Source organism: Oratosquilla oratoria, chromosome 16 (assembly GCF_046742065.1).
Source record: "Oratosquilla oratoria isolate Oo_2021 chromosome 16, ASM4674206v1, whole genome shotgun sequence".
NCBI classification, from domain to species: Eukaryota; Metazoa; Arthropoda; class Malacostraca; order Stomatopoda; family Squillidae; genus Oratosquilla; species Oratosquilla oratoria.
Window position 1 is genome coordinate 47884532 of NC_134792.1, and position 15595 is coordinate 47900126.

A 15595-nucleotide genomic window follows, 5' to 3' on the forward strand; every position below is an offset into this window, starting at 1 on the left:
AAGGAGGTGCTTAAAGTAAACTGCTTCAATGAGAAAGAAGTACAAAATGAAGCTGAGAGAGGAGTGGGAGGAGTGAAGGTTAGAGTAGAACTAGGAGTGGAGGAGGAATGGGGATGGTTCAAGGAGGGAGTCACAAGGTGTGCAAAGTTGGTGTGTGGAACAAGGAGGATGGGAGGAAATAGAAGGGTAGTGATTGTGGGATGATGAAGCAAAGAAGGTTGTAGAAGAGAAGCATTCACAGATTGGTTACAAAATAGGATGTGAGAATCATATGAGAGGCTACAAAGGAAAAAGAGAAGTAAAGCATACGATAAAGGAGGCAAAGAGTAGAGATGTGAAATGGGGTAAGAATATGATAGAAAAATTTGAAAGTAATAAAAATATGTTTTGGAAAGAAATTAAAAGAAGAGGAGGCAAATCAAGTAGAGAAGAAAAGGTAAGAGGTGTAGATGGAGAGATGATAATAGAAGAGATAGCAGTAAGAGGAAGATGGGCGGAGTGTTTTAGGGAGTTGCTGCTAAATGTGAAGGAGGATAGGGAGGGAAAGTAGTTGCACTGGGAAGTGCTAAGAAAATGACAGTAATGAATGAGGAAAATGAAGAAATAAGGAAAGATAAGGTGAAAGCAGTTATTAAAATGATGAAAGCAGGTAAGGCACCTGAGTTGGATGGGTGTCAGTGTATAAAAAAAGGGAGGTACAATGATGGCGGACTGGCTGGTGAGGTTGTTTATTGTTTGTCTAAAAAAGGGTAGAGTGCCAGGGGACTGGAGGAATGCCTGTATAGTTCCACTTTACAAGGGAAAAGAGGACAAGTGTGAGTGTAGTAGTTTCAGAGGGATCAGTTTGTTGAGTGTAGTTGGGAAGGCTTATGGGAAGGTTTTGATTGAGAGGATCAGGAGAGGAACAGAGGGAGTAATTGGTGAGTAACAGAGTGGTTTTAGGATATGTAGGGGTTGTGTGATTTTTGTGGTGAGGCAGACATGTGAGAAAGAAGGGAAAAGGTAAGAATGTTTTTTGGGCCTTTAAGGATTTGGGAAATGCTTATGACAGGGTAGACAGGAAGGCACTATGGTAGGTATTGCAGATATATGGGATAGGAGAAAAGCTGTTAAGAGTTTTTATGAGAGTAATGGAGCCTGTGTTTGTATTAGAAATGGAGAGTGAATGGTTCAAGGTAATGGTGCAAATTTGCCAGGGATGCATTATGTTGCCTTGGCTATTCAATTTATATATGGATGGGGTGGTGCAAGAGGTAAATGCAAGGGTAATGGGTCAGAGATTGAATATGGTTAAAGAAAATGGAGAAAAATGGGAGATAAGCCAGTTGTTGTTTGCTGATGGCAGGTTCAGAGGAAGAATTAAGGAAGTTAATGAAAGAGTTTGGGAAGGTGTGCAAAAGAAGGAAGTTAAAGATAAATGTGGGTAAAAGTTTATGAAATGTACTAGGGGAGAATGTGGCAGCAAATTAGAAGTGAGTGTTAAGGGAGTGAGACTGGTGGAAGTGGATAGCTTTAGCTACTTAGGTGCAAATGTGGTGGGAAAGGGAGAAGTGGAGGTGGAGGTAGAAGGTAGATTGAGAGAAGTAAATGCCTTGGGGGATTGAAAAGTGTAATGAGAAATAAACATTTGGGAATGGATGCTAAGAGGAGATTGTATGAAGGAGTGATTGTGCCGACAGCACTGTATGGGGCAGAAATGTGGAACATAAAAGAGGAAGAGAGGAGTTTGAATGTGTTTGAGATGAGGTACCTGAGAAGTATGGTAGGGATTACTAGGCTGGATAGAGTGAGAAACAAGGAGGTGAGGAGGATAATGGGGGTGGAAAGGGAGTTGGGAGATAGGGTTGATGAAAGAGTATTGGGACGGTTTGGACACATGGAAATGAGTGAAGAAAGATTAGTAGAGTGTGGAAGGAGTGAACATGAGGGGGCAACCAAGGATGAGATGGATGAATGGGGTAAAAGGGACACTGTTAAAGAAGGGGATGTCTGTTGAGGAAGGACAGGAGAAGACAGAAGATAGGGATGAGTGGAGAATGGTTGTGTATGGATGATGTTGAGGTGCATGGGAGTGTGTGGGGGATGGGAGTATGTTTGAATATTTTTGATGCAGCCCATCTTCTCTTTTTCTACAAGAGGGGATAGAGGGGGGGGGTCACTGATTAAATGAAGTGGCCTTGCTATGGATGTGCTGTGTCTAGCTACATTGCCTCTGAGCCAGGGAGTGGATGAGGTGCAGGGATGACCCATCATACAGGAAGAGTGAAGATAAGAGGGAGGGGATGAATGGGAGTGGAGTATGTGGGGATGGAATGGATAGGGAGTGAATTTTATACCTTTGTTTTTTGACCCTTGTAAGGGGGGAAAAAACTACTGGTATATATATGTATGTATGTATGGATGTGCGTGTGTGTGTGTATATATATATATATATATATGGTTTGATTACATTTAGATGGTTTGTATAATATTGGTCCCAGCAACTTTGCCATATGTTTAGCAATGTTGATCAAAGAACTTGGTCATAGTCTTATTGGCAATGGAGTGGAGGCATCAGAAAAAATGGATGCCCCTTCTTGCCACCTTGTAATTTTTTTCAATTGCCAGGGATGCCTACATAAAATGGTACCCAGCAGAAGGATACATATAATGGTGTAGGGTGGGTATGCTTTGACTTACCACCCCCACTATAAGGGGGAATGGGAAAATTGACTAAAACATATGAATCTGTTTCCCCTAGAAAATCATAGACTCAGAGGTGACTTGATACAGGTTTTTAAGATTCTAAAGGGGATTGACAACATCAAAAGTGACAAAATTTTCACACTGAATGAGAATATGACATGAAATAATGGTCTCAAACTGTCAGGAAATAGATTTAATTTGGAAGTGGGTAGAAACAACTTCACCAACTGTGTAGTTAATGAATGGAATAAACTTCCTGCAGAGGCAGTGCAACGTAGTTCAGTTCAAAGCTTTCAGATTCATTTAGATAAACACCTAAGCAAGATGTTGTAATGCCTGCCATTTATTCTATATTATTTGTTTATTATTACTTGGTTGATTTAATTTATTATTTATCTGTCAATTTATTAATATTTACTATTTTCCTGTTTGTTAATCATATAACTATACTTATGCATTTATTTGATTTATTATTATCTATGCTGTTATAATTTTTTGTTTGTTTATCATTATTAATATTTTTTTTTTGTATCCAACCTAGTTATGGACCAAAAAGTCTCCTGTTGGCATGTTTCTCATTTGTAATCCTTTATAAAGGAATTTTGGTATATGTATGTCGAAAATATGTCAATAAAATGAGATTAACCTATTCCATACACTAATGACGATGTTGGCGTCCTGAGGTGTGAATGGGTATAGGAGGATGTGGCATTCTATTTCTTTTGTAATTGTACCTGAATGACCCCCATATTCTGTGAACAGGCTTGATCACATTTACTGTAGTTATCCTTACTCGAGGTGAAAGAGAATGAGAGGAAACTGTAACTTTATATCTATTAATATGCATATTGTGACGCATCATCATATCATTATACATCAGGCCCTTTGCACATGAATATTTGACTTGTATTGAAGAGGTTAATCTAATCGGAATCTAGACATTTTCATTAAAAAAAACTATCAATTTCAACAAGTACCTTTAACTTCATGATAGTGAAACTTAGTCTAATTCTAATGACAGAAAAACTGGATCAAATCTTTACTATGAAACATCACACTGCAGAAAATGCTCACTCTGCTTCAGAGGTTGCAGGATTCATGGCCTTTAATGTATCATACAATCAATGTACATTTTTGGTTTTCTTTTTGTTTATATACTGCAAATTCACTCTGCACTGAAATAGAGGACTTAGTAAGTAGTTGAATTTTTTTTATTCCAATTCAGCTCCAATTAAGTTATCTTGTAACAAAAACATTTTCTGAAATCCTCCTCTCTGTTGTTATCTTTATTTACATTACTCTCATCTAGTTTCTTGAGCAATGTGAGGTTCAGAATCATGTCCATGTTCAACAAGTTGCTGACTGTCAATTCCTCTCTGTGTTGCAGGTGGATTTGTCCAAAATATCATAGCATAATACTGCATAACCAAACATGTATTATAAGTAAGTAATCAGATCTTTACCAACTCAAGTGGGATCTATCTGATTACTTAAATTAAGAAATTTTACCTTACCAAATTTAATTTGTAAATAAAGAAATTCATTCACTAATTGTGAACTTAAAAAATCTGGAAGTGGCATTAAATTATCAATAAAAACATTGATAATTATAGTTAGGATATAAATGATTAATAATTAAAATAGTACCAACTGTAACCTCTAATGGTGATAAAGTGTAAACTGAGGCTATGAACATGGCAGCTGCAAGTGCATGATGTCATGAAAGGGCGGATAATTTGAAACTGCAAACTGGAGTTCCGAGCTGCAGGGAACTTAAATTTACAGGTAAACCTCTAACTTCATAAACATTACATTCCTGAAGATGTAACATGCTTAGCATTTGTATACTTAAAGGATAATTTTCCTATCAGAAATAATGGTAATAAGGGGGGGGTTAGGTTCTGAGGCTTAGCGAAACTCTACCTTTTGAGGGGGTCCTGTAAAGGAATATGAGGATTCAAAGGCATGAGATAATTCAGAGCTTGCTTAGCTGGTCAAGACAGTCCAGGCTCACTTGATACTGGATGAACTACCTGCATTGTAGTACTGGTGTAGTATGTAATGTAACACTGTATACAATACCCTCCAGCAGTCATGTCAAACAGCAGTGGGCTGCTTGAATGTCACATTCACAGTCTTATTATTCATCTACAACCAAGCACAGTTCTCGTATACCTGGAATAGAATGCTTTCAAAATTGGCTTGTGTCAAATTGAAAACATGCATCTGGAATCTGCGCATTTAGAGGTTTACCTGTACTATGATTGAAGGGCTCCACAACTACGGAAATTTGTAGTTATGGCCATTTCTTATGAATGTGATTTAACTAGACTAGAGAAAATATTATGGATACAGGAGGTAGTGGATATGACATATTCTAATATGGGAAGGATTATTGTACAGAGTTGAAAGAGAGAGATCTTGGGTCCCTTTGGAGCTGTATGTATACATGAAAGTATTGACAGCTTTTGAAGATAGACAACTGGGAGATGATTCTCTTTGATGTCATCTTGCAGGACCACCACTTGCAGGTACCCATTGTAGGTCCCAGTCTAGATGTTAATATGTATTATGAATACAAAAGTCAACATTTCATGCCAAAAAAGAAATTCACATGCCAAAATATGGATTTATCATAACAGATAACAGGAAGAATCTTAAATTTGAAAGATATAAGATTTAAAGCCTTCCTCATTATTTCAAAGAATCACTGACAGAAAAGTCCCTCTTGATTTTACAAAATCACATGAACAAAAATCTATGTGCCATTTAAAAAAGGATGTTTGCTTCAAGAAATGAAAAAAAAAAAAAATTTACTCACTAGTTTATCCCAACGCAATGTCAGTGAATGTACGAGGGACGAGAGGTGCAACAGCAAAAGTATGGTGGTGGTTAGGATGGTAAACACGGCAGTGAACACCACCACACGCAATCGCCATGCACCCGGTAATACAAATATACTCAGACGGGCTGTGCCCACGGTACACGCACAGGTCATTGTAATTATTGAAACAACCTGTGAATAAAATAGAAAAAGAAAAAATTGCACATTAGAAGTCAAATAAAACTGAGGAAAAAAATTTATATGCCTGGCAATAAAATGCATACAAATTGACCATTTGATAGTTAGGTCAATAAAAGGAACTATTTCCAAAATTGTTGACTTCTTAAAAAAAGGCAACTATTTATTTCACTGAGCCACTGTGTTCTAATTATATGGCAATTAGAAAAAATAATAATGGCAAAAATGTTTTGATCTAACAAATATTTCTTTTTAATCATGCTACCCAACAACTTATCATCCTTTCCTATCTTCTTTACAGCCATCTTCCTTAATTACAGGAACTAATTATCTAAAGTTTATAATTATGCTTCTCCTTTGGGAAGCATACAAGTTGTTTTTGGTTACAATGACTTTTACACTTCTTTAGTTCTTATTCAGAAAATCATCACTGTAAAAATTAAAAAGTATTGTATATTTCCCATGATTCAATACATTAACTATGTAATACCTTCCAATATACCCTGAAACATCTCCTACTCCCATACTGCTTAAAAGTATTCATATATATATATATATATATATATATATATATATATATATATACACACACACACACACATATATATTTACAGAGAGAGAGAGAGAGAGAGTAGGAGAGACAAGAGAGTGAGAGAGAGAGAGAGAGAGCTGATTTAATGATAGAATACAAAAGCTTTAAAACATGTCCTTATTCAACTCTTTCTCTACCACATCATTTGGATTTCTTTGTGATGATTTTCTATATTTCTATCAGAATAAATCTTTAAATGATGAGTTTTTGTGTAAACAAATACCATGGAACATAGTGGTACACCTTCTTCACCCTAAAAAATAATTATGAATTTATAAAACAAATGATAAAAACTTGTCTGCCCACACATGGGTCAAAAATTGGGAAAATATTAATATGCAATAATATAATACACCCAAACAATACATCTATGACTCTAATATTCAATATATGAATCTGTCTTTGGAATCAATCCTTGTTCCAACTTATTTTCTTTCTCCGAGGCAGGCAAAACTACTAGGCTATGTTTAAATAAACAACCAAAAGAATTTAAAATCTTTACTAGCCACAACTTAATAATACATGCAATAATCTACAAGCATATAATACTTCTGACTGAAATACTATGTTCTAAACAAAAGAAATAATTTTCTCTACATACAAACAAAAAATGAATAAATAAAAATAAAATAAATATGTAATAAATAAATGAATAAACAAACAATAAATTAATTAATTAGTGAAAAAAATAGAAACTACAATCCTCCTTTTTATACATGTAAGTTATATCCAATTATACACACAAGATCTTTAATATTTCAAAAGTTTTAGACAAAGCTAATAATGCTTCATCAATCACCTCACCAGAAAACACTCCTTCAAAAAAGAATTTTTTTCTAAACAAACTATTGTCATTCTCCAATTTAAATGTTCTAATTTGGTATTCTATATGGACTAAGAAACACTATACTGTACATGCAAACTATAAACTATGAAAGGATGAGTCTGGACAGTATGAATACTTACTACTAATAATAATCTAAAAATTCCAACAGAGGTTTTGAGGTGTGAGTCGTCCCATGCAAGAGTTATTGTGGGGGACGGTCGGCGGTTTCTGGTGTGCTGGGGTGACCCCTTGTCTGGTGTCAGGTTCAGCTCATCCTCCTCTTCATCATCCCCCGGCCGCCGCCCTGCATGGGAATCCCACGACAACCGGGAGTCACAACGGGAAATAGTTTCAAAATCGTGGGAGAGGAGGTCCAGGTCATTGGGTAGGTCCAGGTCAGGGTGCGAGGACTGGATGGTGAACGAATCCCAGTCTGAGGTCCATCTTCTGCACTCGAGCTGTTCAATGTCTCGCAAGAGTTCCTGCACCTCATCAAAGCCACAGATGTCTGATATCGAAGGTAATTCCCTCCGTAATCTAGACACCCCTGAACCAAAATCCTCTGAGGTTCCAATGGAACCCGAAAGGAGGGACCCCCTCGACCCAAGACGTGAACCTGAACCCAGCCGAGACCCAGGGCGTGACACAGACCTGAGTGAGCCTGATGCCCTGGACAAGACAGAGGGCCTAGAGCCTGAGCTGAAGGAGTGGTGGTTAAAGATCTTGGGCCGAGCGCCTCCTGGCCATCTGTTGTTGAGGGTGACCTTGTTGTGTAAGTATGGTCCTGACCCGCTGGTGGATGGCCGAGAGTCACACTCAGATGGCCTGGACATCACTTCCTCATTTGCCTGCACCATGGCAGCTGCAGTGTCAGGCAGGGCAGCGGCACCAGGCAGGCAGTGGCACCCCTGGCGTCGTCTGCTTGTGGTGCCGGCTCTACACTTGCACCCCCATCCTGCACCACCATGCTATAGCACACCCAAGCCCAGCCTTCCTCATCTGCTGCCCATACTGCACTCCTGTTGATCAGCAGAAGTAAGACCCAGTTACAAATCATCAAATCAATAATTAATTCTATAAAAAATCTTGAATGAAAATCTAAACACTTACAATGACAATAACAAACAAAAGTTGGCCTACAAGTCTTTTCCCTATAAATTAGTATGTAAGGTGTGTTTTACATATGTTATTCTCCTATTCTCCAGTTTCCCAACCTCTATTATAATTCTTCTTAATCTTTTATACTGTTACTAGTGATTCACCTTTTACTACAAATAACCACAATTTTCTCTTGTTCCAACTGTTATCAACTGCATATAATTGTTTTAATCATGTCACATACATCCCTTCTTTCATCCAGTGTCCTTCATTTTTTATATCTATTTGCATATGACTAACCATGTAAATTCATCCATTCTCAAGAAAGTTCACTGCATTTTAATCAATACTTTTCTAAATGTCTTATAGGTTCCATACTGCCATGATACATTCAAACCATACCATAATGTACAAGGTTATTGCTATTTTCACCATTACTTTCATGTTTTTTTTAATACAATTCTTAAATTGCCCACTAGTCATTTGGCTTCTTTACCATGTTTACTGTCCCCAAGCTTTAAATTTTTGTTAATCAAGTTCTTTTCAAGTGGAGATACAGAGGTTGAACCCCACAAGCATGGACAAAGAGAGAATGAAGGGGAAAAAATTATAGAGAGCAATGGTGTGGTCTTCACACAAAGTGAAGGATATTAAGAAGATAGAAAGAGTACAAAGAACAGCAACCAAATAGGTTCACAGCTTTACAGGAGGAGGGACTACAAGAATTGGGCCAGCCATGAGTAAAAACAAGAGGAATAGGTGACATAAGTGCAGTGTTCAGGTAACTGAATGTTTTGGACAAAAATGACAAAGATCTCTTGGTCTGAGACAAGAGGATATCAAAAGGTTATGGAAAAAAATTGAGAAACACTATTTGTTTGAAAGATAGGAAACAGTTTGCACATTTGTGTCAATTCCTGGTAGAACCTAGATGGTAACATAGCCCAATGTAAAACTACATCTGAACTGAAAGTTAGGTACAACAGATGAAGGAAAAGAGATAGAAACTCACAAGCAGCTTCTTTACTGTACATTCCAATGACTAAAAATTGTACCATACAAATCAACCTGCCACATGTCTTCAGTACCCCCATCAATACCCTCACCTCTACCTGTAGGAGCTGACATTTGGTTTCTGAACCAGGCGCTGGATCTCTGTATCAATTTCAACTGTATTTTCCCAATTTTTTTTCACAATCTGCAACTGTTCCCATTGTATTACTATCAGCCAAGCATGGAAACAATCCCAAACTAACACAACACATTCTAACATTTCAGTTGGCAAAATTCAAAGCAACAATCAGTTTTTTTCTTTTTCAGTTCAAGGAAAGCTACTACTTCCAAATGGTTATCTAAAAAGTCTACTAGTGGTTCTCAACAAAAATACCCAAGACCCTATTCTATTTTGACAGCCACTGGATAGCCTGCTTGGTCCTTTGGTCTGGAATACCTATTTTGTCAGTTTTCCAGTTATACTCCTATTGTGCTACTTATACTGATGTCCTAATGATCACTGAGCTACACTAGAGACTGAAATATAGTGTTTCCGAAACTTTCCTGAGACACCACAGCTGGGTACATCTAATAAACCAAATGAAATATATTAAATGCACAAAACAAAGAGTGAAGCCCTTACCACATAATAATAATAATAATAATCATAAAAAAAATAACAAATAAATAAAATAAAGGAATGATTACAAATGTCATTGAGGATAGGGAGAGTGAATGTGAAACACCTTTCTATTTTGGGTGTGACCTTTGAAAAAGTCCTCATCTTTGATAGGGGCATTTATAATGCGGCAAGGACAGTATCTAACTCAGCCATCTAGGAAGAATGACAACCCAATCAACTGCACATTATGATCCAGAGGTGACACATAAAGTCACTCTATTTAACAAAACCCAGTCAAAGGCTGAGAACCTGATGGGATCTCTCATGGGTGAGGGGACATATATCTAGGCCATGTGAACCACTGTAACACTGATCTGATCTACATGTGCTGTACCCAAAAGGACTAATGTGTTGCAATCAGATCACCTAATTCAGCTACACAGACCTCCCCTAGACATAAGATAATAAAACAGCCAGGGGAGAGGAGTAATAAGTGTGTGTGTATATATATATATATATATATATATATATATATATATACACACATCATACATACATATACCAAGGCTTTTTCCCCCTTCCAAGGGAGGTAGCCAAAAAGGGAAAGGCATAAAAACACTCCCACCCATTTCATCCCTAAATACACTCCACACCCCTCCCACCCTTCCTCTCATCTGAGCACCTCCTGGATGACGGGTCATCCCTGCACCCTGCCCACTGCCCTGGGTCAGAAGCAGTGTCGCAAGACACAGTACATCCACAGCAAGGCCGCTTCATTTAATCGGCGACCCCCCCTCTCCGTCCCCCTTTGCTTATCAGAGGAGGTTGTCATCTCCTCCCTCATTAAATCCATGGAAATAATTATCTTCATCTTCCATTGCACTGCTCTTATCTACATTTCTAATTTTTACATTTTTACTAATGTCTTTGACCTCACCTCTATTGTCTGTGCATATCTTGTTGACATTCCTTCCGACTTTTGGGGCCTGTTCATCCCTTTCCTTATTTCTTTCCATTTTCCTAACTAATCCCTCCCTTTCTCCTTTTTCTTCACCTTCCCACTACACCACGAGCTTTCCCCTTCCCTACTAATGCAACAAAGGTACTCCCTCATCATTGAGATCCATGAAAATTTGAAGTTTTCCTGGAGTTCCAAACTTCACTGTCATTTTGACTGTCATGTGTGTGTATATGTTTGTAAGAACCACACTAGCACACCTCTGCTCAGGACACCATCCCACATTGAAACACTACTAACATAGAATAGGCTTGACCACAGATTCAAACCACCCCAGATGCAACCATAATATAAAGGATACAGAATATCTCATACCCCACACTAACAATCCCTAACAACAGCAACAACAATATATCTTCCCTGAGTGAATTGTGGACCCACCAAGAGGCTGTTCCCAGTTACCAAAAGGCAACAGGTACTCTGCAAGGAGACTAAGGACAATGGCTTAACACTATACTGTACTACTAAAATGGATGGAGGACTTCCTGATTGGTAGAAAGATATTCAGGTTGGAAAGAGGTGATAATGGAGTACTGCAAGGATCTATATTGGCTCCAATAATGTTTGCTATTTATGTGAATGACATGGATGATGATGTGAAATGTTACATGAGCTTCTTTGTAACTATTAAGGAAAGTAAAAACTGAAAAGGATTGCGAATCACTGCAGGAAGACCTGAATAAGGTATGGAACTGGAGTCAGAAATGGGAAGTGGACTTCAATATTAACAAGTGTAGCATAATGGAGTTTGGAAAAAGCAAAAATAGAATATCAGGCCAATATAAAATTGGAGCCAAGGAGGTAAAGAAGGAGAGATCTGAAAAAGATTTGGGTGTAATTATCTCAAACGACTCGTCCTATGATAAAAAGATAAACAAAATTGTCGGAGAATCCTACAACTTGCTAAGATCAATAAAAGTGGCATTTACATATTTGGATGAAGAAATTATTAAAAAGTATTGGTCACACTGATAAGGCCACCCAGTACCACTTATTGACAATAGAAAAAATCCAGAAAGCAGCCATAAAAATGGCACCTACACTTGCAAACTTGTCATGTGAGGAGAGATTGGCTAAACTGGAGTTACTGACTCTGGTGCAAAGAAGAGAGAGGTGACCTACTGACCATCTACAGAATCATGAAGGGCACAGAAATACTCAATAGAGAGGACTTGTTAAACTGGGACAAGAGAAGCACAAGAGGACATGGAAAGAAAATAAAAAAACATAGTTACAGAAGAGATCTGAAGAAAAACAGTTTTCCACATAGAGTGGTGGACACTTGGAACAAACTGGACAATGAAATAGTGTGCGCAAAAATCATTCATGAGTTTAAGAGCAAACTAGACACTGCAAGATACAAAGACGGGACACCACGAGCATAGCTCCCCTTCCCGCAAAATACAACTAGGCTACTAGGTAAATACACATACCTAGGAGTAATCATCACCAAAGACATGTCCCCAGACAAGCAGATAAACAAAATAGTTGGAGAAACCTACAATTTGTTAAGATCAATAAAGGTGGCTTTTAATTATTTGGATGAGGAAATGGTAAAAAAAATACTAATCACACTGATAAGACCAAGATTGGAGTACCCATTGACACTATGAACACCTAGTACAAAAAAGAATATAAGGAAAATAGAAAGAATCCAGAAAGCAACGATAAAGATGGCCCCCAACACTTTCAAAACTGACATATGAGCAAAGCTTGTCTAAACTGGAACTACCAACCCTGGAGCAAAGAAGAGAAAGAGGTGATCTCTTGGCCATTTACAGAATTATGAAAGGCATGGAAGTCCTTGATAGAGAAGACTTATTAAATTGGGACAGAAGAAAAACAAGGGGACATGGAGACACTCAAAAAGGGCAGTTTTAGAAGATATCTGGAAGAAGAAGAAGAAGAAGAAGAAGAAGAAGAAGAAGAAGAAGAAGAAGGAGGAGGAGGAGGAGGAGGAGGAGGAGGAGGAGGAGGAGGAGAAGGAGAAGAAGAAGAAGAAGAAGAAGAAGAAGAAGAAGAAGAAGAAGAAGAAGAAGAAGAAGAAGAAGAAGAAGAAGAAGAAGAAGAAGAAGAAGAAGAAGAAGAAGAAGAAGAAGAAGAAGAAGAAGAAGAAGAAGAAGAAGAAGAAGAAGAAGAAGAAGAAGAAGAAGAAGAAGAAAAGATATAAAATCGTACTTCTACAGTTCTAACTGCCTCCTAATAACCGTAGGAGGCAGTTAGAACCGTAGAAGTACGATTTGATATCTTCCTTGGCCGACCAGAGCGGTGCTTTTGAGTAGGAATGATGTCACTTCCTTCGTCTCGAAATTTCTTGGTCCACTTTTGCACTTGACGCACTCCAATTCCCACACGAGTAGCAATATCTTTACACTTATAACCCTCCTTATAGAGGGTTATGATTGTAAAAACTGTGTCTCTTTCCAGCTCTTTACCACTTCCCATTACGGAGATATCAAGGAACAAAAACAGAGACCACCGCAAAAAAAAGACTACTCTCCGTGAGAGATGTTTAGAAAGTGACTCCATGTGACATCGAGTGCGCCTAAACAGAGTTGCCAAATAGTGTGTATTGTCTCGGCTAAATACGGGTACAAACGCTAGCATTGAAAAATAGCGAAAAGTTTGGGTGGAAAGTTGTATTTTTCGCATGTTTTGAGTTTAGGGGAAAGTTGGGGCGCCTATAATTTTGCGCCCAAACTTTTCGCGGCCACTGTACATATATATATATATATGTATATATACAGAGAGAGAGAGAGAGAGAGAAGAGGATATCTATTCTTATAAGACAATGTATGACTGAAGATAACAATGACTACCATATTATACTACTTTGATTTAACTCTGCACTCTGAGACACGTCTTTTTATATCCACATTCTCTGATTGCAGAGCAATGACCTCTATAAGAATACAATTTTGATATACCTATCCTTGTATAACACTGAGTGAGAATAAAGATGCCCACCATAACTATACAACTGTAGCCCCATTATATATATACAAAGAAGAAAAAGAGGAGATTTGTTGATCATCTATAGAATCATGAGTGGTATGAAGTCCTTGATAGAGAAGACTTACTAAATTGGTATACGAGAAATACAAGGGGACATGGAAGGAAGCTCAAAAGGATAATTATAGAACAGAACTGAAAAAAAAAAAGCTTTTCCCCAAAGAGTGGTGGATGTATGGAACACTGGACAAAATGATGGTGTGTGCAAAAAACATACACAAATTTAAGAACAATTTAGACACTGCCAGATACAGAGACAGGGCACCATGAGCATAGCTCCCCTTCCCATAAGATACAACTAGGTAAACACACACACACGTATGTGTGTGCATATATATATATATATGCATACACACAAAAGGCATTTGATAAGGTACCACACAATAAACTAATAAGGAAGATAGAATCAATAGGTGGCATCAGAGGAAAATTATTGGAATGGATGAAAGACTTCCTGACTGGGAGGAAAATGAGAGTAGTAATTAGAGCCAAATTCTCAAATTGGGAAGAAATTATAAGTGGTGTCCCACAGGGATCAGTACTGGCCCCAATCATGTTTGCTGTATACATAAATGAATGGACAAAGGAGTAGAGTGTTATATAAATTTCTTTGCAGACGATGCAAAAATACTAAAGAAAGTAAAAACGGAGGATTACAACTCATTACCACAAGACTTGGACAAGATCTGGAAATGGACTCAAAAGTGGGAAGTGAAATTCAATATCAAGAAATTTAGTATAATGGAATTTGGAAAGAGTAAAAACAGAACATCAAGAGATTATAAAATTGGTGGAGAAGAGGTAAAAAAAAGTAAACTCAGAAAAAGACCTTGGAGTGATGATCAGCAAAGACATGACACCGGATAAGCATATTAATAAAATAGTCAGAGAAACCTATAATTTATTGAGGTCAATAAAAGTGGCATTTGCCTATTTGGACGAGGAAATGATAAAAAAAAATTTAACTACACTAATAAGACCAAAACTCGAGTACACAGCAACACTATGGACACCCAGTACCAAAAAGAATATAAAGAAGTTAGAAAGAATACAAAGAGCAACAACAAAACTGGCACCAACTCTTTCCAAAATGACATATGAACAAAGACTGTCCAAATTAGAATTACCAACTCTGGAACAAAGAAGGGAAAGAGGAGACTTACTATCTATAGAATTATGAAGGGAATGGAAATCTTAGATAAGAATGACTTATTGAAATGGGACAATGGAAAAATAAGAGGACACGAAAAGAAACTAAAAAAAGATGATTACAGAAGAGATCTAAAAAAAGAAAATAGCTTCCCACACAGAGTGGAACAAATTACACAAAAAAAAGTGTGTGCAAACATTATTCAAGATTTTAAGAAAAAACTTGATGCTGAAAGATACAAAGACAGGTCACCACAAGCATAGCTCCCTTCCCGTATAATACAACTAGGTAAATACACTCATCCAGGATATTGGCAGTAAAGAACAAAAGTAACCTTATGTACATAATTATCTCATTCCCAGAGACATCTCTTCTTATTGGGCAATATCTGACTGCTCTGGACAATGACAATCATCAGTTTACAACTTTAATTCTAAGTTCATTATCTGAGATGTCTATTCTTATGGGACAGTGTTTGACTGCTGAGAACAATAGCCACCTTAAGTAGCTTAAACAATTACAATTTTAATTTCATTATCTGAGATATCTATTCTCATAGGACATTGTCTGGCTGCAG

The 15595-nt window shown here is 37.5% G+C and overlaps 1 protein-coding gene across 1 annotated transcript in view; it reads right to left on the minus strand.

The window, feature by feature from the left end:
- Positions 1 to 15595, minus strand: part of LOC143033976 (uncharacterized) — a 52252-nt gene that overhangs the window by 23385 nt on the left and 13272 nt on the right. The window contains exons 2-3 of the mRNA XM_076199740.1: positions 7266 to 8144; positions 5507 to 5701 (exon numbers count right to left, since the gene is read on the minus strand). Of these exons, the coding sequence (XP_076055855.1) occupies positions 5507 to 5701; positions 7266 to 7982 (912 nt within the window). The 5' untranslated portion in view covers positions 7983 to 8144. The remainder of the gene's footprint in view (positions 1 to 5506; positions 5702 to 7265; positions 8145 to 15595) is intronic.